General features: G+C 47.6%; 2 protein-coding genes across 2 annotated transcripts; one reads left to right on the top strand and one right to left on the bottom strand.

Moving 5' to 3' along the window:
- Positions 1-2,817: 2,817 nt before the first annotated feature.
- Positions 2,818-3,849, top strand: LOC136543853 (uncharacterized). The gene is made up of 2 exons (XM_066536189.1): positions 2,818-3,305; positions 3,402-3,849. The coding sequence occupies exons 1-2, from the start codon at positions 2,818-2,820 to the stop codon at positions 3,847-3,849; spliced, it is 936 nt and encodes a 311-aa protein (XP_066392286.1).
- Positions 3,850-16,233: 12,384 nt separating this feature from the next.
- Positions 16,234-17,310, bottom strand: LOC136543851 (uncharacterized). The gene has a single exon (XM_066536188.1). The coding sequence runs from the start codon at positions 17,308-17,310 to the stop codon at positions 16,234-16,236; it is 1,077 nt and encodes a 358-aa protein (XP_066392285.1).
- Positions 17,311-22,903: the final 5,593 nt, after the last annotated feature.

The raw sequence follows: 22,903 nt of genomic DNA, 5'->3' as shown, positions 1-22,903 counted from the left end.
AGCAGCCGCAACAATAGAGAAAAGGGTCCAAACGCACGCCTCTGTTCTCGGGATGGAAGAGAGGAGAAATGAGAGGACGGATACAATATTTTTGTGTTGTAGGCTTATCAACGTCGGTTCGTGGCTAGAACCGACAATGATAGTGCCCAATCACTGTCGGCTCTTGGCTTAAACCGGCAGTGATGAGTGCCCGTCAAAACACTGTCGGTTCAAGTCAAAAACCGACAATGATGTGGTCATTCACTGTCGGTTTTAGCCTAGCACCAATTATTTTTTTATTTTCAAGCTTATAACCGACAGTGAAGGTACATTACTATCGGTTTTTATAAATCTGATAGTGATGAGGCCGACAATAATATGCAAATTTGACGTAGTGTCAACCGACCGTTAAAGCCCTTTTCTCCGGTGCTTTATCCGATGCATCCACCGGAGTTTTCCGATGTCTCTAGTAAGCTTCTGCATAGCTTCGAGGTAGCAGTGCATTCTCATCTGCCCTCTCGTCTCCAGCACTGGAGATTTTCGATGGGCATTTAAACCTTCTGCAGAAGAATCCTTGTCCGCTGCATTCTCTGGTGGTTGTCCCTCAGAACCACCGGACCTTTCTGGTGACACTGTCTTCCCTCTTCTCTACGAACTGCATGACAGTGCCGAGGTCCAGGGCCCATCGGACCTATCTGATGCACATACAACAGCTTCGTGTCTTCTCTTTCACTTGCGTTTTGGACTTCTACCATGTATTGTATGATCTTCTAAGCAGCCCCATTGTCTTCTTTGAGGTGGTGATCACTTGATCTTCACGTTGCCTAAGTTCAGTCCATTCTTTGCATCCAAATAAAATAAACCTTGTGTACTAACGAACCACATTAGTCATGTTGTCAAATCAACAACCAAAATCGACTATGGTCCAAGTACCATTTTCCTTACATTTAGGACTATATATACATATATTCAAACCTCTTTTTTTATTATCGTATAAGCTCAAATCTTGTATAGATTCGGAGCCAGTTAAGCTTTGAAGTTGTTGGTCACTAACAGAAAATATCAACATGCATATTTGAATTTAAATTTGATCCCTGCCATGGTCCCCTGGGATAGTTATGGACACCCATCATGAATTCACGACATGTGCATATGCGCATGCATTCAACACACTAGAATAGCAATTTTTTATTTCCAATTATTTCCTTAATTTAAGCAATGATCTCATGTGTTAGATGTATGCACATGTACATTATCATGAATCCACAGTGTATGTCCATGATTGCACTATAGGGATCATCCCTACTAAATTTTTTTCTTAACGGACAGACGTCCTAAGAGTCAATTGTTGTGTAGTGAGACAGAGAATGTGATTAATGAATATTATAAAGTAAAAAAAATGAAATGCACTATAGTTTTTAAACTTTTCAGATTGATCATCTAGCTTGATCCTCTAACTTTTAAAGTGGTTTATTCAAAAATGTAAATTCAGGTCCATGATTTAACCTACTGCAAACTTGAAATTAATCATTTGAAAATAACCTACCACAAACTTAGAGCTAATGATTTGAAAAGTTCAAGGACTTAGATAATGAAAAGAATGCGAAAAAAATTTAAAATCTAGGATGTATTTTACTCTAAGATAAAATAGAGATGTAATTGGACTTTTAATTTAGATCTTTTCCCTATATAAAAAAAGTGCCACGTAGCCGCCGGTGGAAGATAAAATATGGCTTAAACACTCGAGTTGGAGTGGACAGGTGTTTGGCAGTAGGGCCCTGAGCGGCGTGGTCTTCTCCGCGGCCGGCACTTGTCCGGCAACCAAGCGCCACCTCGCCCTCTTCTGGTAGCTTCGGGCTTCGGCCACCGGGACAAAAGCTCGGCAGCTGTGTGCGTGCGCCTATGCCCGACGCAACCAATCTAAATCACCGCTACACACAGAGTCCGCCTGTGTTGCCTTGCCTCCTCCTCCCTGCCGGCTGCAGCTGCTGCTCGATCGGCCGCGCGCGGCATGTCGACCACCAACACCACCAACGCCGCCTCCCAGCAGGTACGTACGCTGTACGCAACCACAGGAATCGACGGCTTATCGTTTGATTGGGAATAATCTGTTTTCTGATCTTATTGATCGGTATATGGAAGGACGCTGCGGACAAGAAACCGGCGCAGGAGACGGTGACGAAGACGGTGCAGACGGTGGAGGTGCGGTCGTCGGCGGGGCAGCCCGACGAGGAGGGCGTGCTCAAGCCCGTGAAGGTGGTGCACGAGATCCCCGCCAAGGAGGCCAAGGGCAACTCCGGTGTCAAGCAGGACTAGCTAAGCTCTCCTACGTAGCTAGCTGGCTAGCTACTCGATCACGCTTCGATCGTCTACGATCGAAGGTACTCCAGTCTGTTGCATAATACAGACTCGGTTAGTCTCCTTAGTTATCTGGTGTTTTGTTAGTTAGAATAAGTGGGCCTGATCATATTCGGTCATGGCGTGTTTGTAGCTGTCAGACGCATGAAGTTCATGCGGTGGTGCTCCGTTTCTTTCGTTTCCCCTACATGAGCTCGTTCGTGGGATGGCGCGGACCGATAGGAGATCATGTGGTGCGCAGGTTTAGCGGGCATGGTGGCTTTGGCCGTGTAATGAAGTCTGTATATATTGAGTTAATAGTCCAGAAAAGGCTGCAGTTCTAGGCGGCACAAAAAAAACATCGTGTTCCTCTGTTCGCGTTGTGTGCGTGTGTTTGATTTCTGTGCAGGGCGTCGTTCTCGGCTCCGACGAAGGACGTCGGTGAGAAGGGGACCACAACTGGTATCAGAGCCGGTTAAAGGAGGGACCAGGTTCATCTCGATGGCGTCACAAAGCCACACGCCACAGCGATCGTCGTCTCGGAGCCGTTCACTGCGGCGCCGTTCACAAACCCATGGTGGACGCCGATCGCGCCCAGTGCATCCATGGGAAGCCGTCGTCGAGCGCGCCGTGCGGGAGACGTCGAGCTCCGGCAACAGGCCGCAGCTCACGAAAACCAACTACGACTCGTGGTCGTTGCTCATTAAGCTGAAGGTGCAATCCCGGTATCTCTGGGATGCGATCGAGGACGAGGACGTCAACTTCCACGACGACAGTTCCGCGCTGGAGGCCATTTGCTCCGGCGTGCCCCAGGAGATGGTGCCGACACTGGCGACCAAGCCATCGACAAAGGAGGCATGGGAAGCAATCCGGACGATGCGCATCGGCGACGATCGAGTGCGGAAGTTGACGGCACAAAGTCTTCAGGCGGAGTATGAGCAGATTGGTTTCCGTGATGGTGAGTACGTCGAGGATTTTGCCCTACGCCTGTCTAATCTCGTGCAGCGCCTGGCGATCCTTGGGGATCCCAAACCGGAGCCGAAGGTGGTGGCCAAATACCTCCGCGTCGCATGACCGAGGTACAGGCAACTCGTGATATCGATCGAGACGCTCCTCGACATCAACGAGCTCTCGATCGAGGAGGTCACAGGCAGACTCAAGGCAGCGGACGACGGGCACGATCTCGGGGGAGGTTCAGGCTCGTCCACTGCGCGCCTCAACCACACGGAGGAGGAGCTTGTGGCGCGGGTTGTGTCTCGGCTACAACTCTCGGGCGTAGGCGCTTCTAGAGGTGGATGGCCTCTGTCATCTAACCAGAGGCGTGGGCATGGCCACGGAGCGCCGAAGGGCCAAGAAGGCGGTGGCAGTTCCAAGTCTTCCCCCGGCGGCGACGGGAAGAAGAAGAAGCTCGCCGGCGATGAGTGCGCCTACTGTGGCAAGACCAGGCACTGGGCCCGCGAGTGCCGCAAGAAGAAGTGGACGAAGCAGCCCATGTGGCCCAAGCCCAAGAAGAGCCCATGGAGGGAGCACTGATGCAGGGTGTGGCCTCCCTCGACTGCACTCCTTCCCCAACAATGCCGCCGCCGGCGAGTTCGACTCCCCCAGCTGCAGATGGCGATCTGTCGGTTCAGATCGACGGAGGAGGCAGTGCGCGGTGGACCTTCGCAGACGAGGAGCCAACTCCCGTTGCGCTGGTGGCTCTGGCTACACCGAGCACCGTAGCGCCTCAACCCTTAGGCGTTGCATAGGAGATCCACCTCCATGAGAACAAGCTATTTGTTCAGCTCGGCAAGAAGGGCGACGATGGGTGCACGCGTCGGATCCTCGACACTGGCGCGATGAACCATATGACGGGCCAGCGCGCGTTCTTCTCCGAGCTCGACACTGGCATCCGTGGCACCATGCGGTTCGGCGATGGCTCCATGGTCGCCATCGAGGGCCGTGGTACGGTCCTCTTCAAGTGCAAGAATGGGGAACACCGTCTGCTGTTCGACATCTACCACATTCCCAAGTTGACGGCGAACATCGTCAGCCTAGGGCAGCTCAATGAGGATGATCACGAGGTATGGATCAAGAAGGGGATCCTATGGATTTGGGATCAGAGGAGCCGTTTGCTGGTGATGGTGAAGCATTCGGCAAGCCGGCTGTACTTCCTCGACATCGACATCGCGTAGCCAGTGTGCCTTGCCGAGCGAAGCACTGAGGTGGCCTAGCAATGGCATGCCAGGTTCGGACATCTCAGATTCCAGGGGCTTCGCGCACTATCCAAGGGTGGCATGGTGCGTGGTCTATCACCGATCGACCATGTCGACCATTCCCAACAGCCAGCAGGTACCGTGCGTCGCATCCGTTGGAGCTCATGCACGCAGACCTGTGCAGGCCGATCACATCGGAGACACTAGGAGGGAAGCAGAGTTTTCTCCTCGTGGTCGACGACAAGAGCAGGTACATGTGGCTTGTGCCGCTGGCGTCAAAGGATCAAGCGGCATCGGCCATCATCCAACTCCAGGCGCGCACCGAAGCCGAAGCGGGGAGGAGGATGGGCACGCTCCACACAGATCGTGGGGGCAAGTTCACGGCACGCGCGTTCATCGACTACTGTGCCGAGCAGGGCATCGACCGTCATCTCACCATGTCGTACACTCCTCAACAGAACGGTGTGGTGGAGAGGCGGAACCAGACGGTGCTTGGGATGGCTAGGAGCATGCTCAAGGCGAAAGGCATGTCGAGCTGGTTGTGGGGGGAGGCGGTTGCCATAGCTGTCTTCATCCTCAATCGGTCGCCGATGAGGAGCGTCGAAGGGAAAACTCCATACGAGGTCTGGTATGGTGCAAAGCCCTCAGTTCACTTCTTCCATGTGTTTGGATGTGCGGCACATGTGAAGGTGGCCGGCAGGCATCAACTGAAGCTGGATGACCGGAGTATGCCGATGGTGTTCATCAGGTACGAGCCGGGGTCCAAGGCATACCGCTTCTTCAACCCAGACACTAGGCGTGTGACCATCTCGCACGATGTGGTGTTCGATGAAGGCAGAGCATGGGATTGGAGCAGCGTCGGTGAGCCCAGCAAGCAGGACATCAAGCCGTTCCACGTTGAGTACACGACTGTCACGCTTCGCCACGAAGTCGTCGCTGGTCCACAGCAAGGGAGCATGGCGAACACATAGTCTGCGGTGGGCATCGACGATGTGGCGCCTACACCAGGGTCGCCATCGACACCAATGCGCACGCCCAGTAGGGTTGGAGCCCCTGCTGTGGCTGGTGCGCCAATAGAATTTGTCTTGCCGCCGACTGCTCCGGACATCAACGACGATCACGACGACGACACACCTCTGTGGTTCAGAGCACTGGACAACATGCTTGGTCCAGCGGATACTCTTGGCTTAGTAGAGCGGGAGTTCGTGGTCGACAAGGAACTGCTACTCGCCATTGGTGATGACGAGCCAGCAACGTTTGAGGAAGCACGCAGGGACGTGCGTTGGCGAAAGGCTATGGTGGAGGAGATGACGTCTATTGAAGAGAACAAGACATGGGCACTGGTCGATCTCCCGCCTGGTCACTGCCCAATCGGCCTCAAATGGGTGTACAAGCTAAAGCGTGATGAGCACGGCGTCGTCATCAAGCACAAGGCACGGATCATCGCCAAGGGGTATATTCAGCAGCCGGGGATCGACTATGATGAGGTGTTCGCTCCTGTTGCATGGATGGAGTCCGTGCGGATGCTGCTTGTAGTTGCTGCTCAATGGCGCTGGCTTGTCCATCACATGGATGTGAAGTCGGCATTCTTGAACGGTGAGTTGAAGGAAGAGGTATACGTCCGGTAGCTGCCGGGGTTTGTTGTAGCAGGACATGAAGGCAAGGTCTTGAGGTTGAAGAAGGCTCTATACGGGCTTCGCCAAGCACCGAGGGCGTGGAGCGCGAAGCAGGACTGCAGCCTATGCGAGCTAGGGTTCACCAAATGCACCAGTGAGCATGGCATGTACACCAAAGGCACGCTGACTTCATGAGTGGGGGTGGGCATCTACGTTGACGACCTGATGATCACTGGAGCAAGGCTAGCGGATATGGATTCATTCAAGGAGCAGATGTCGCGTCTATTCCGGATGAGCAACCTCAGGCTTCTGTCGTTCTACCTCGGGCTGGAGGTCAAGCAAGGCGAGGACGCCATCAAGCTTGGGCAAGCTGCATATGCTCGGAAGCTGCTGGATAAGGCAGGGATGGGGGCGTGCAACCCCTGTCACGCACCGATGGAGGTTCAGTTGAAGCTCTCGGCAAAGAGCTCAACGTCGAAGGTCGATACGACGATGTACAGGAGCCTGGTGGGGAGTCTGTGCTATCTGGTACATACAAGGCCCAACATCACATGCGTGGTTGGCTACATGAGCCACTTCATGGAGAAGCCACATCAGGAGCATTTGGTCGCCATCAAGCACATTTTGCGCTACATCGCCGGCATAGTCGACTACGGCATCGTCTACTCCAAGTGTTGCGACATCGATAACAAGGTGATGGGATACTCACTGATAGGGTATAGCGACAACGACTTGGGGGACATCGATGAGAGGACAAGCACGAGCGGCGTCATCTTCTTCCTCGGAGACATGCCTGTGTCTTGGCAATCTCAGAAGCAGAAGATGGTGGCCCTGTCGACGTGCGAAGCTGAGTACATGGAGGGCGCTGCAGGAGCATGTCAGGCCATGTGGCTCGTGCGGTTGCTGAGAGATATCACCGGCATCAAAGCCCAGCCGACGATACTAAAGATGGACAATCAGTCTGCTATTGCGCTGAGCAGAAATCCCATTTTACATGACAGAAGTAAGCACATTGACACCAAATATCGTTTCATTCATGAATGTGTGGAGAATGGGAATATCTGCGTCGATCACGTGAGCACTGAGGAGCAGCTCGTGGATGTTCTGACGAAGTCACTTGGGCACACGCGATTCAGTGAACTTCGGTCCAAGATTGGCGTTGTCAGTTTGAGGTAAACCGAGTCAGTCTTAGGGGGAGATTGTTGCATAATCTAGACTCGGTTAGTCTCCTTAGTTATCTGGTGTTTTGTTAGTTAGAATAAGTGGGTCTGATCACAATTGGTCATGGCGCGTTTGTAGCCGCCAGACGCATGCAAAGTTCATGTGGTGGTGCTCTGTTTCTTTCGTTTTGTAGTGGTGACTACGCCCTACATGAGCTCGTTCGTGGGATGGCGCGGGCCGATAGGAGATCGTGTGGTGCGCAGGTTTAGCGGGCATGGTGGCTTTGGCCATGTAATGGAGTCTATATATATTGAGTCAATATAGTCCAAAAAGGCTGCAGTTCTAGGTGGCACTAAAAAACACCGTGCTCCTCTGTGTCGCGTTGTGTGCGTGTGTGCGTTTGATTTCTATTCAGGGCATCGTTCTCGGCTCCAGCGAAGGACGCCGGCGAGAAGGGGACCACACAGTCGTGTGATGGATGCTGCTGCTGCTAAGCCGAGTGGATGTTGCTACGATAGCTATGTGCAGAGACCCTACTATCATCATTTCAACCCATACATCCTATAGTAATTGCTGAAGAGTGCCGTCATCATCACATATGGAAATGAAGAATAAACAAATGTCACATTAAGATCCTCTTGTAAATTAGTGAGCGGACATAATATTGTGTATGCAATCCCATGCGGTCTATGCGGCGTGCTTCATTTGTAAACTTGTGCTAAGATGCTTGATTTTGTGTTCGATCTGACCTATTGATCAAGCGTCCTACTATTTCACAAGTACTACCGAGATCCATCCATGGATGTCTACTGCTGTCACGGTTCATAGGCCACCTAGGAGAACAATAATACTTCTATCACTGGCCGCTCCGCTGACTGCTTTGGTCATCCACTTGACCGCTTTTGGTCATCCACTCGGCCAATCACCCACTCCCCGCCCCCCTCCCCCATTCCACCTCGCGTGCTCCTCCAAAAAAAACTACTTGGTTCACTCCGCTGGCCATGGCGGCTAACCCTGCACGCGCCGCATTTGCCCAGCCGCCTCACACTGCCACCACGGGCCCCATCTTGGGCGCGCCGCGTGCGCCTAGCAGCCTGACACCGCCATCACAGGCCCCATCTTGCGCCTGGCTACGCACTCCGCCATCCCCTGCCACGCACCCATCCTACGCCACCCCACGCCTGCTCCACCTCCGCGTGCCATCCACTCCATCTCCGACCGACCATCCCCTCAGCCTCCAAGCACCCCACTCCGCTTCGGCGCAGCCATCCGTCGTGGCCAACCACCGCCATACGCTCAATCCACACTCAACCATCACGGCCATGGCGTGCACCATCATGACCACCCCAGCACCACTGGGAGAAGGTTGTAGCCGGCCATGCCATCGTCTCCCATGGTGTCGGATGAAGACACCATGGCAGAGTGGACCTATATTGCAAATGCATCTTTCAAGAGTTTCAGACGTTTCAGAAAGTATGTTGCATTCCTTTATCTTGATATTGCAAAAGTAGATTGGGAGATATTGCACATGTTGCAAGTATTTTAGGGGCACGTTGCAAGCATTTGCTCAAAAGGTTTTACCTGTTTCTAGACTTATGTTGCAATCGTTCTGATCTAGATGTTTCATATGCTCATATAAATGTTGCAATAATATGTTCTAAATGTTTCGGCTGTTTCAGTCTTATGTTGCAGCAAGTTGTTCCATGTTGCGAGGTTTTTATTCGAGTGTTTTTATGTTGTTCGGCTAGGGACGATGTAACAGAACCGACCAATTATATGAAATTAAGTAAGAAAATCACCCGCCAGAGCAGACGATTTAGCAAACTTAAGCCCGTATAACCTGGTAGTCTGTGAAATCACGAAGGATTTCAAACCAATGTACATACCAGCCAAGATCATAATAAGTTTAGCGCTCACCATCACATATTTACATAAAAGTTCGCATCACAAGTACATCGGAGTTTAAACATAGTTATTACAAACCGAGTTCAAATAGAAGTAGCGGAAGCCATTTGTTCAAAACAACACACACTCACACGGAGTTCAAGTACAGTGCCAGCTGATGATCATCTCCAACAAAAGCATTAGATGAGACGTAAGGAATGACCATGCCCATGGTCCTAAGTATCACCCATCGCAGGATAAAGGCAGTTGATACAGTAGCCGTAATACATCTGCCTATCTGCAACAAGTGGGAACAAAACCCTGAGTACGAGAAGGTACTCAGCTATACTTACCTGACATAACCGAAAATAAAGTGACACCAAGGATTATGAAGGACTTTATAGTAGGGTAGCTGACTCAATTGCAAAAAGGCATTTTTAGCATTTCAAGAACCTTTCCATAAGCATTATTATCAAGTTAATTATTATTAACCTGTCGACTACATTTGCATCTATACTAGAGAAAGCATGTGATTAAGCAAATAATGATAACCAATGATCATTAACAACTTCCATAATGTCATATCCATTATAATTGTCCAAGTGTTCCATCAACATTACTACGATGAAGTAACTCAAGTCAAGTGTTCACTATCCAGTGAACGATGGCGATTTGAATTGATTATTAACTAGCTGGTAATTTATTCCTTATGCAAACCTCACTCACCTGCTAAAGTGAGGTATCGGTCACCGAGTCAACTATCTAGGAAAAATAATCTCGAGTTTGCCAGGAACCACATGTACCCGGGGGCCGACCGACTGCCTTTCGGTCTTATCATCGCGCCCCCATGTCCTACCACACCTGCTCCGGTACAGTGTGCTGCGGGCAATCCACTCGGCCCGAATAATCTCCCAGCTTCGTGGTCGAAAGGTACATTATTTGGTTAGCTAAATGTAAGGCATGTGTTCAACATGACCCGACGCCCAACAACGGTCGGTCCTTAATCGACACAGACGGAAAGCACTACAGTCCAAAACCCTATAAGTCTTCATTCGGTCTCAACTTTAAATTAACACTTAGTTATACCATGACTACATAGTTATCCGAGCAGATCCAGGTAACCACCTATAGCTCGCAGGTGACAGGAAATCACTCGACTTCTATCGGTCTAAGCCAGCTAAGCATTGACTCGACTGCGGATACCAGGGTAACAACGATATAGTATAACAAAGGTAGACAAGGTATAATGCAGCAATGGTTGCAAATAACTCCTGAACGTAATGCATCAATTAAAGTAAAGCATTAATTAATAATCGCAAACCGGGGAGAAAAATGCTCCTAAGCTTGCCTCTCTCGAAGGAGCTTGGGCGGTGATCGGGGCACTCCGGAAGTTCCTCAACGTCCTCCTCGTCTGCTTCGGTCACTTCTTGCGGCTGCACCTCGAGCTGCTCCTCGGGTATGATGACTGGGCTCTTGGTTTACGATCCTGTATGATGCAGGTGCGTAAGTGCTTATGCAAAAGGTGCATCGGATGAAATGAACACAATGAATATGCTTGCATGCAAGGTAGATGAGCATGATTCGCTTCAATGGGGAGAGTATAATACAAATCTCATACAAGGTAGTCAACATCATCCAAGAACATGCACTACAAGCACATGTCATCTACTGCATTCTCTTCTACTACTAATATGCTAAGTCAACACATCTCATTAAATGCTTCAAAGATACACCAAAGCTTCACTAATTTCTTAATCATGCATAAAGCAACATTTGATTAAACCCTAATTAATAATAGGTTTGAATAGCAACATCTATTTTTATAGCATAGAAAAATCTTAGAAAATTACCATAACACAGTACTACACTAAGTAGTCTACCATCAAAATTTTATGGCATTTGGATAAGTGGAATAGCCTACACAAAAATGAAAAGCTTGGACCTAAATATGAGCATGAAAATACTTTGTATTATGAAAAGTGTCAAACAACATATTTAGTATTTTTCCCATGATCTTCATAGCATACAATCACTATACAAAAAGTTTCACCTACATGTATTATTCATATTTTTAGCCCTAGCAATTTTACAAGAAATCAGCAATTAATACACATAACCTACCTAGCCATATTTTCCACATAACATGCATGACATATTTTTCACAGAAAGTACATCTCAAGAATAGATCAACCAAATTGGAATCAAAATTTTCTGATACATATAGGATTTACTAAACATTTCACAAGATATCAGCAACATCAAGAATTAAATAAAGCCCTATATTAAAGTATCTCAAAAATGACATACAATATTTTAATCATGTAGATCTGGTGACAAGGAACACAACAAAATTTGTTTCATCAATTTTGGAGCAATATAACTCGAGATATACATTTTACAAGCTTTTTAAATCAATTTTTGAAATTATTTTCTTTAAAACTGAAATTCTACCGACCCAAAACTGCTAGGTGCACCCAGTGCAGTGCACCCAGAGGTGCTGCCAGGCGAGACCCGTGGCCAATTCGGGCCCACGCGTCAGCCGGAGCCGAGCAGGGGCCGTCGCTGATCGGCCGGCTTTCGCCGCCGGTGAGCTCGCTGGCGGTGAGGTCACCACCAGGGGCTCCCCGCAACGAGGCGGACCCGGTACGCCAAGATCGGGCACTAGAGGAGCTCGGAAGGGAGCTCGACGGCGCGCATGGCAGAGCGGTGGCGCGGCTCGTCGGTGGTATGCCTACTCCGACCACGGCAAGGCATGGGGAGGCGCACACGAAATTCGCGAGGGCAAGGCGGTGCTCACGCGCGCGAAAGGAAGGAGAGAGGTGGAGCGGAGAGGAGGTGTCCATGGGAGCGGAGCTCTCCGGTGAGCTCGGCCATGCTCCGGTGAGCGATTCCCGAGGAAGGGGAGCTTACCACGGTAAAGCAACGCGAGCCCGAGGTACGTGAGGTGGAGGCGGTGCTCAGGGCAAGATGGAGCTAGCCCTGGTGAACAGGAGCGGCCGAAACGGCCAACGCCCACGATGGCGCTTGTGCGTGCGGTGGCGGGTGCGTGTGCTGCTGCTGCTTGCGCTGGCTAAAGAGAGGAAGCAAATGAGATGGAGGAGGGGGTGGCCGACGCGGTGCGGCGGGTGTAGGCGCGACAGGAGGGGCGCGGGGCAAGCCGGTGGTGCCACGCGGCAAACTAGCCGACGCATGGCGGCCACGCGGTGTGCACGCTCTAGTGCCGGTCGGGCGCAGCGCGCGGGAGTAGGAGTGCGGCGCGGAGGTAGGCTGGGCCGGCCTGTGCGGCTGGGCCAAAAGCGAGGCGCGAGGCCCACTAAGGTGAAATGATATTTTTTTCAAATTATTTTCTATTCCTATTTCATTCAATGCCAATTTTGAGCAATTTCAAAGCAGTTTCAAACTTTGGCCCAAAAATAAAAGTTGCTCAAAAATTTATTCTCTACAACTTTGCTTTAGGGACCAACTAAAAATTTTGCATAGATTTTGAATTGGGAAGTAAAAGCTAAATAGGGAGGATTTTTTACCATTTTCAATAAAAAATTCAAAAGCATATTTTGTCAAAAGTTTGAATACAAACTTTGCTCCAAAAATTGTGCTAAATAATTCTAGATGATTTACAATTATAGCCAAACATGTTTTATTAGCCTAGCAAGCATAATTAGGGCAAAAATAACTCTAAACAAGTGTATGCAACATTCATGTTTCACGAGCATGTTTCATATATTTCAAAGCATTATTTCAGTTATTATTTACATGATTAGGCATGATGCATAATATGCATGATTTGCAGTGCCTAAATGCTTGCATAACACCAGGGTGTTATAGCCCTCCCCCCTTATAAAAATCTCATCCCGAGATTTGGGTTACGGACCATTTGTTATAAAAATCTTCATAAGCTTTTTGTAGATATTCTCCCATTTCCCAAGTTGCATCCCCCTCATCATGATGATTCCACTGTATCTTGTATGTTTTCACCACACTATTCCGAGTAGCACGTTCTTTAGTGTCTAACACACGGACCGGTTGCTCACGATACACCAAATTTGATTTGAGTTTGATGCCTCGAGGTTCTATTCTTTCCTCCAGAACACACAAACACTTCTTGAGTTGTGATACAAGGAAAACTGGGAAGACGGTACTCATTGTTTTAGGTAACTCTAACTTATAAGCTACTAGACCCCTTCTTTCCAAGATCTTGTATGGTCCTACGAATCTTGCGGCAAGCTGTCTTCGGACTCCAAACCGTTTCTTCTTCATTGGCGTGACCTTCAGATAAACATAGTCACCAACTTCAAACACAAGGGGTCTCCTTCTTCTATCTGCATAACTTTTCTGATGTGATTGGGCTGCCTTCATATTTTGTTGAATAATATGAACTTTCTTCTCGGCCTCTTCTACAAAGTCAATACCATAATACCTTCTTTCTCCTGGCTCAACCCAATTCAGTGGTGTTCTACATTTTCTGCCATACAAAGCTTCGAATGGAGCCATCTTGATGCTTTCTTGATAACTGTTATTGTAAGCAAACTCAGCTAAAGGTAACCATGACTCCCATGAACCCCTAGAAGACAACACATAGGCTCTTAACATATCCTCTAGAATAGCATTAACTCGTTCAGTCTGACCATCTGTCTAAGGATGATAAGCGGTACTACGAATCAAACTAGTTCCCAAGCCTTTGTGCAAATGTTCCCAAAAGTGAGCTGTGAACTATGGCCCTCTATCAGATACTATAGTCTTTGGTATACCATGCAACCTTACAATTTCTGCAATATACTTCTCGGCATATTGAGGTGGTCGATAATCTGTCTTGACAGGTAAGAAATGAGCGGTCTTGATAAGACGATCCACAATCACCCAAATTGAATCATGTCCCTTTTAAGTAGTGGGCAAACCCGAGATAAAATCCATACTTATATCATCCCACTTCCAACTAGGTACGGACAAAGGTTGCAACAAACTGGCAGGTTTCATATGAATAGCTTTCACTCTACAACACGTGTCACATCTGGCAACATAGGCTGTAACTTCTTTCTTCATCTTGGTCCACCAATAATGAGGTCTTAGTTCTTGATACATCTTACTACTTCCCAGATGGATAGATAGCTTAGAAAGGTGAGCTTCATCCATGAGTTTATTCTTAAGCTCTCGATCCTTGGGAACTACAAGACGGTCATCAAACCACAACACGCCCTGTTCATCCACTCTAAAGTGCTTAGACAGCTCTTCTTTTATTTTCTCTTTGATGTGAAATATTCCCTTGTCTATTTTTTGGCCTTCTATTATCTTACTCTCCAAAGAGCAACTAATCTGAATACTATGTAACATAGCGGGATGCATCAGGTCGAACCCATCTTCAAGTAATGGCTGCACATTCAAGCAATGTGACTTTCTACTCAAAGCCTCTGCCACTACATTGGCCTTTCCAGGATGATACTGCACATTCAAGTTGTAATCTTTGATCAATTCTAACCATCTTCGCTGTCCCATGTTCAGCTCTGGTTGGGTAAAGATGTACTTAAGACTCTTGTGATCTGTGAAAATATTGCACATATCACCAAGTAGATAATGTCTCCAAATTTTTAGGGCATGCACAACTGCAGCAAGTTCAAGATCATATGTCGGATAGTTGACCTTGTGCTTTCTCAACTAACATGAGGCATAAGCAATGACTCTTCCTTCTTGCATAAGAACATAGCCCAATCCAGTTTTTGATGCGTCGCAAAACACATCAAATGGTTTCTCAATGTCCGGTTGTGCTAGAATAGGAGCAGTGGTCAATAGTTTCCGCAAGGTGTGGAAAGCTGCTTCACACTCCTCTGTCCACACGAACTTGTGATCTTTCTATAGCAGACTTGTCATTGGCTTGGCAATCTTTGAGAAATCTGGCATGAAACGGCGATAATAACCAGCTAATCCTAAGAAACTTCTAACCTTAGGAACTATGGTCGGTGCCTTCCAATCCATAACCTCTTGCACCTTACTTGGATCGACTGAAACTCTATTTTCTAACAGAATGTGACCAAGGAAAGGAACTTTCTTCAACCAAAATTCGCACTTGCTAAACTTAGCATACAGCTTATGATCTCTAAGTCTGGTCAAGACAATTCTCAGATGCTCTTCATGATCCTTCCCGTTCTTGGAGTACACCAGAATGTCATCAATGAACACAACCACAAACTTATCCAATTCTAGCATGAAAACTGTATTAATCAAAAACATAAAGTATGCAGGAGCATTTGTCAAGCCAAAGGACATGACAAGATACTCATACAACCCGTATCTGGTGGAAAATGCGGTTTTCGATATATCTTGTGGCCTAATCTTGATCTGATGGTAACCAGATCTCAAATCTACCTTGGAGAACACCTTAGCCTTGGCTAACTGGTCAAACAGAACATCAATATGAGGTAAGGGATACTTATTCTTGATGGTTACAGCATTAAGTGGCCTATAATCCATGCACATTCTCAACGTGCCCTCTTTTTTCTTCTTCACAAACAAGGCAGGACATCCCATTCAGACTTGCTTGACTGAATAAACCCCTTTCTCGATAACTCTTCTAGTTGCTTCTTTAGCTCAACTAATTCATCCAGAGGCATCCGATAGGGTCTCCTTGAAATCAGAGCTGTTTCGGGGATTAACTCAATTCCAAACTCAATATCCCTATCTGGCAGAAGACCAGATAACTCATCTGGGAATACATCTAGAAACTCACACACTACCGAAATCTGATGAATAGGAATAACTTCAGTAGCACATGTCACACTTATAAGGTCCGTTCTCTGAGGCAATGGTACTTGGAAAGTACCCTCACCCTAGGGATCCTTAAGGGTAAGTACCTAACTTCCTATATCTATAACTACTCCTCAATCCTTCATCCAATTCATCCCTATAATGACATGCAGAACTAGTCCAGGCATAACTATCAAGTTCTCTCGAAACTTTTTGCTACATAATTCAAGGGTTGCCCCTCGAACCATCAGATTGGTCAAAACATCAGCCCCCGCTGAACTTATACGGTAACCATAACCCAAGTCTATGCATAGTTGTTCATGTTTCTATGCAAATGCTTGACTCATAAAAGAATGTGATGATCTAGAATCAAATAGAACAACTGCAGGGTGTTGGTTGATGGGAAACTTATCAGCGGTTATGGGCTCTCCCTCAGGAATCTCATCCATGGTCGTACTATGCACCCGAGCAGTATAGGTCTGCTGCTTCTTCTTGGGCAGATAAGGACAGAACCTTGAGAAGTGGCCAGGTTGATCACAATTGTAGCAGGGTCCGCTTACTATACTAGCAGATCTCATAGCTCCCTTGGAACTGCCATGTACCATAGTTGTGGCTGCCTTGTTGGACTGCACTGCCATCTTGTAAGGCTTCTGTGGTCCCCTAAAATTCTGACCTCTCTGCTGTGGTGGCCTGAACCTAGTGCCAGGTGCAGATGGATGATAGGGAGGATGACCTCCCACAGGTGCTCTTGCTTGGGACGGACCACCTTCTAGTGCTCTCTTGCGAGTCTTGACTGCGGTACTGGCGTTGTTGTTCTTTTCCTGCTTCAGACAATCATTGATAAAGTCATTGAATCTGGCGCGGGTGTTGGTACCCACATGCCTCATCATCTTTGAATTGAGTCCTCTTTTGAAACTAGCAATTCTCTTAGCATCGGTGTCAACCATGTCGGGAGCATAACGGCACAAGTTGTTGAAAGCATGCAAATATTGCGTCATGGTTTTGGTACCCTGATTCAATGCCAAGAACTCTCCTAACTTCATCTCGGTCAGCCCGAGTGGAATATAAACTCCACGGAAGGCCTCAGTGAACTCTCTCCACATAATCGGAGCATTTGGAGGGAAGGTGGTGCGATGGTGCTTCCACCACATTCCCGCTGGCCCTTGCAGCTGATGTGCAGCATACTCAGTTTTCAATACCTTAGTCAGCCTCAACACACGGAATTTATCTTCCATAGTGTTGATCCATTCTTCAGCATCGAGTGGTTCTGTTGCTTCCTTGAATATTGGTGGCCTAGTGTCCGTAAAATCCTTGAAGTTACTGTACTGATTCACCCCATTGCCACCACCCTGATTGTTACCGCGTTGAACATTGTTGGCAATGGTACGCAGAAAATCCTCCATGTTCTTCTGGGATTGTTCTGTGTTGCGCTGACTCCTGAGCAACTATACGAAGAACACCTCTGGGGTGAGCGAGGGACAAGGTGGCAAATGCGGTTCATGGGGGGCTCATTGTTGTTGACATTGTTTCCACCACTTCCACCTGTCCCAGCACCATTACCACCTGTCTCAGCGGCCTCATAAGTGGTACAACGAGTATTTGTCATCTGCATATTTCAGCAACAAGTAATGATTGAGTGAAGCTGTAATAATTGTGAGTGAATGAAAAATTATGTCGTACTGAATTTACTGGAGAGAATAAATTCATACAATAAAACAGAGGCACAATAATTGCATCCCAATTAAAACAACATCACTAATTAAATTACTTCAAATGCAAACATCGCGTCCATACAACCAAATTGTCAGCATACCTACACTGGACTTTTATGTGTTCAGATATCACATTACTAGCCAAGTTCCAATCACATGCCAAGTCTCATAAGTTCGAAACAAGTTACATTAGGTTACATGCCGACAAAAGAAAGGTCATCGCGACAGGACCTAAACACTAGCGCAAGGCAACTAGCCTACTCCTCGGGGCCGTCATCAGGGTCGAAGACATCACCGTCGCCCCCAGGTGAAACTATAGGCTCATCCTCGTCGTCATCATACATGCCAGCGGCGTCTGGAGGACCATATGGGCCAACCCCATGGTAGAGCGTGTGAAACTACTCGTGTAGGTTGACGTTGTACTCCTCTAGCTCATCGACCCTCTATAGCAGAAGGTCCCTCTTGTTCCAGGCTTCATTCCTTTCCTAAACCAACTGTCTAATCATGTGGTCTGCATTGTTGTTGGCCTAAGTCAACGTATGCACCCGCTGCATAGCTCTATCACCTCTCTCTACCGCCTGGTCCCGCTGTAAGCTCATATCAGCCAACTGCTCCTGCAAACTAGCTATAGCATGCGCCTGCTTCCTTTTCTGCTTTCTTACCTTGAGCTTATCATCACCACACAAGTCAGTCAAAGTCTAGTAGGTACACTCAAGACCCTGATACGCTCTGATAGCGGCAAACATAGCACTCATAGCAGGGTTGTCGCTAGCCTATCCCTCAGCTGGACCTCTGACCAAAGCACTTCCCTGAGGCTGAACCCAAATAGCATCACAAGGATCATCCCTAGGAAAGGTGCCAGCTAGAGCTACTGCAAGCTCACTAGGAAATCTGCTCATGATGTCCCTAATGAAATGGAAAGCTGCTCCCTCTACACCCTCAATAGGAGTGTGACCCTCAAACTCCAAGTGCCAACCATTCCACTCTGGAGCATCACCAAGAGTTGGAACTATGATCTCTACCACTACAAGTCCATCCTCTGCTAACTAGCTCTCATTCCAAGAGTACACCAGCTCTTGACCCTCTGGGTACCCCACATTATGGAGCACTCTCCAAAGCAAGGTCAGCATGCCAAACTCGCTCAAGAAGGTGTCCGTGGTGTGGTGCTCCCTCAGGGCCAACTGACGTCGAGGTGCTCTTCCTCCGGTGGACTTATAGGCGGTCTGCTTTATGCGGGCCATCTGTAGCAAAAAAAATTATTACCCTGTGAGAACATATTTTAGGTGATACAACTTTTATCAAAATGAGATAATCAATTTATAAGGAGAGGAATGCATGACATGAATGAAATGCACAAGTAATATGATGTATGTACGTGCCGTACGTTCTCACAAACTTATGAAATAAATAATTTCTAGCGATGAATTCGGTGGCATACAAATGATCTCTCAAATATGTATCTAATACATTCTACATGATAACGTTGTTATGTACCTATAGAAGATTCATTTCAGCCCAATTCCCAATGAATGCATAAAAGCAGTAAATTTTTATCTACATGCTCTACATGAATCCCTAGATACGCGTACAATGGTAGTAACTACCCGAACCATCATCCTATTGACGGCATCACCTCAATGGACGGAATACCCACACATGAGATACCTTTGTAAAATATGCGTAGAACATGTAATTACTCCAGCATCATATAAGCATTCACCCTAGATCGGTGGTGTATCTGATCATGCTCTCACAACTCACACTTACCGAGGCATAGAGGCAAATGATCCATACACTACCACTCAAACAAGTGGCACTCATACAATAGCACGCTGTATGAGCAACGAAAGAGAAATATGATGCAAGAACTCCAAGTCAGTACTTAATTAAGCCACCTAGAGTCCTTAACTGGGCATAAAGGATATGACCACTGGCACACTTTTTAGTTTGGAACTCACGTTGTTCAAACGCCTTTTTGTTTTAAATACACTTGTGAACAGTAACACGCTAAACCATGCTCTGATACCAGTTGTAACAGAACCGACCAATTATATGAAATTAAGTAAGAAAATCACCCGCTAGAGCAGACGATTTAGCAAACTTAAGCCCGTATAACCCGGTAGTCCATGAAATCACGAAGGATTTCAAACCAACGCACATACCAACCAAGATCGTAATAAGTTTAGTGGTCACCATCACATATTACATAAAAGTTCGCATCATAGGTACATCAGAGTTTAAACATAGTTATTACAAATCGAGTTCAAATAGAAGCAGCGGAAGCCATTTGTTCAAAACCACACACACTCACACGGAGTTCAAGTACAGTGCCAGCTGATGATCATCTCCAACAAAAGCATTAGATGAGACGTAAGGAATCACCATGCCCATGGTCCTAAGTATCACCCATCATAGGATAAAGGCAGTTGATACATGCCGTAATACATCTGCCCATCTACAACAAGTGGGAACAAAACCCTAAGTACGAGAAGGTACTCAGCTAGACTTACCCGACATAACTGAAAATAAAGTGACACCAAGGATTATTGTCGATAGAATATCGTCGGCAGTCCACCGAGGGGCACCCCGCGATGGTAGATTGATCGGTAAAGGAGCATGTAATCAAGAATAAGAAGGCAACAGAGACACACGAGTTATACAGGTTCAGGTCGTCGGTACGACGTAATACCTTACCCCTGTGGTCTGTTGGTTTGCATTAGCTATCGTATGATTTGCCATGAATTCGTAGGGGGTCCTTGCCTGCCTTATATAGTCTGGGGGGCAAGGTTACAAGTCGGTTAGATCTGAGAGATAACCGGAAAGTAATAACAGATTATAAGAAACATAGGATCGTACATATCCTATCAGATCTCGTAACATCTTCAGGATATCCTCTCCGTGCCTTACGGGGGTCGCCGAGTAGAATCGTGCCCCGCAAGTCTCCTTCTTGCAGGCTGGGCCGCCCCTGGAGGCATAGCCCATATAACCTGCCGTGGGTATCTAGGGTCGTACCCCCCACAGCTAGTCCCCGAGCACCTTATACCCGTTGTGCAACGTCGTCTTTAGACTTACCGAGCAGGTGCGAACCAAAACTGAGCTGTCCAAATCATGATCCGACCACCATAAGGAGTTGCCGAGCAGTTGTGAGAAACTACCGAGCAGCATACAACATCGTCGATGTATGTTCTGAACACGACTTGTCATAAGGGTGTAAGGAGCTCAAATCCAAAATTAAAAATTCCTGCATGGTTAAGTGAAGTGTGCCCACTTAGAATCTGAAAACAATGGTAAAGATACCTGGTTTATCCTTTGGATGCTCGGAGTCTTTTAGAAAAACAAACACATTCACCGCAAGGTGAAGTGTGCCCACTTAGTCCCCGAGCTTGACAGTAGGTGACGTAGTCACATGGTGCCAGGCTCAGAAATTAGTGAACCGTCTGAGCAGGTAGCCAGTCCCCGAGTGTAGCCTCGAGACAAAAAACAAGCACATTCACCACAAGGTGAAGTGTGTCCACTTAGTCCCCGAGCCTGACAGTAGGTGACGTAGTCACATGGTGCCAGGCTCAGAAATTAGTGAACCGTCCGAGCAGATAGCTAGTCCCCATGTTTCTAGTGTAGATATCGGATAAATCAAATCGCGGCTAGAAATTCGGAGTAATGGCCGTACAATATCAATTACTAAGCCTCATTAAAATGCGGAGAATTCGGAGAATGTGGCGGCGATAAATGAGCGGCGTGGGCTACTGTGACGCAATAGCCCAAGTTGCGGCCCATTAAACCATTTTGGAGGAATCGATGTAACGCTGATCGCGGGAACGGTTTCCCAAAAACCCTCAGAGTCAAGGCAGAGTGGGGGAAGTGCTTTATAACCGCGCCGCCACACACATCGCCTCCTACCTCTATCAAGCCACCCTACTTCCTGCCTTCGCAATCCCTGTGCTTCACCTTCCGCACCAATCGTGAGCATTCGCCTCCAACCCGAGGACCAAAACATAGGAGATGGCGCCGAAAAAAGGAGCCGCAAAGCCGAAGAAAGTGGCCATCGGAGCCAGCCGCGATGAGGAGTGGGTGCCGTCGAAGACGTCGGCGGCAGATCTCGATAAGATGGTGGCGGCGGGCGTTCTCCCCGACCGTCTTACTGCTAGATGGTGGCCAGCTAGTGGTGAGCCCTTCCCGACACCACATACTAATGAGGCTATAGTATTTGAGGATTATTTCTGGCGAGGATTAGGGTTTCCTGTCCACCCTTTTTTGAGGGATCTTATGGAGTTTTGGTCGATTAGCCTCTGTAATCTGCACCCCAACACCATTCTGCATGTTTCTATCTTTATCCATTTCTGCGAGGCATTTCTCGGTGTTCTGCCGCACTTCAACCTCTTTAGGCACTTGTTCTGTCTGAAGAAGAAGGGGGGTAGCGGTTCCAAGGTGGTCGGTGACATGTACCTACAGCTCAGGGATGGGATGGCCAGCGAATATATCAACGTTCCGCTGAATACCTCCCTGAAAGGTTGGAACTCTAGATGGTTCTATATCAAACAAAGTCACCCATTGATTCGATGCGATGTCCACCACATCCCGGTTAACCATAGTAACTGGTCAGAGAGACCCAACAATGCTGACATGGAGCAAGTAATAGAACTTCTAGAATTGAGTAAAGGCTTGGAGCTTAGGGGTGAACTAGTTGCAGCTAGTTTCATAGTTTGGCGCATCCAACCCTGCAAAGAGAGGGCCCACCCGGCATTTGACTTTAAAGGTGACAACGATGGTACCCGTGAAAACACAGACCGTCTAACAAAGAAGGAAGTGATAGACCGTGCCATGGATCTATTTACTTCGAATGTCTCGTTCAGCTGGCCAAAAGGAATGAAGGCTTTCAACTGCACCAACCCACCTCCTCAGGTAATAATTGTGAGTGAATGAAAAATTATGTCGTACTGAATTTACTGGAGAGAATAAATTCATACAATAAAACAGAGGCACAATAATTGCATCCCAATTAAAACAACATCACTAATTAAATTACTTCAAATGCAAACATCGCGTCCATACAACCAAATTGTCAGCATACCTACACTGGACTTTTATGTGTTCAGATATCACATTACTAGCCAAGTTCCAATCACATGCCAAGTCTCATAAGTTCGAAACAAGTTACATTAGGTTACATGCCGACAAAAGAAAGGTCATCGCGACAGGACCTAAACACTAGCGCAAGGCAACTAGCCTACTCCTCGGGGCCGTCATCAGGGTCGAAGACATCACCGTCGCCCCCAGGTGAAACTAT

Source organism: Miscanthus floridulus, chromosome 3 (genome assembly GCF_019320115.1).
Source record: "Miscanthus floridulus cultivar M001 chromosome 3, ASM1932011v1, whole genome shotgun sequence".
Classification (NCBI taxonomy): domain Eukaryota; kingdom Viridiplantae; phylum Streptophyta; class Magnoliopsida; order Poales; family Poaceae; genus Miscanthus; species Miscanthus floridulus.
Note: the sequence above shows the minus strand (reverse complement) of the source record. Positions and strands in the feature narration are given on the sequence as shown.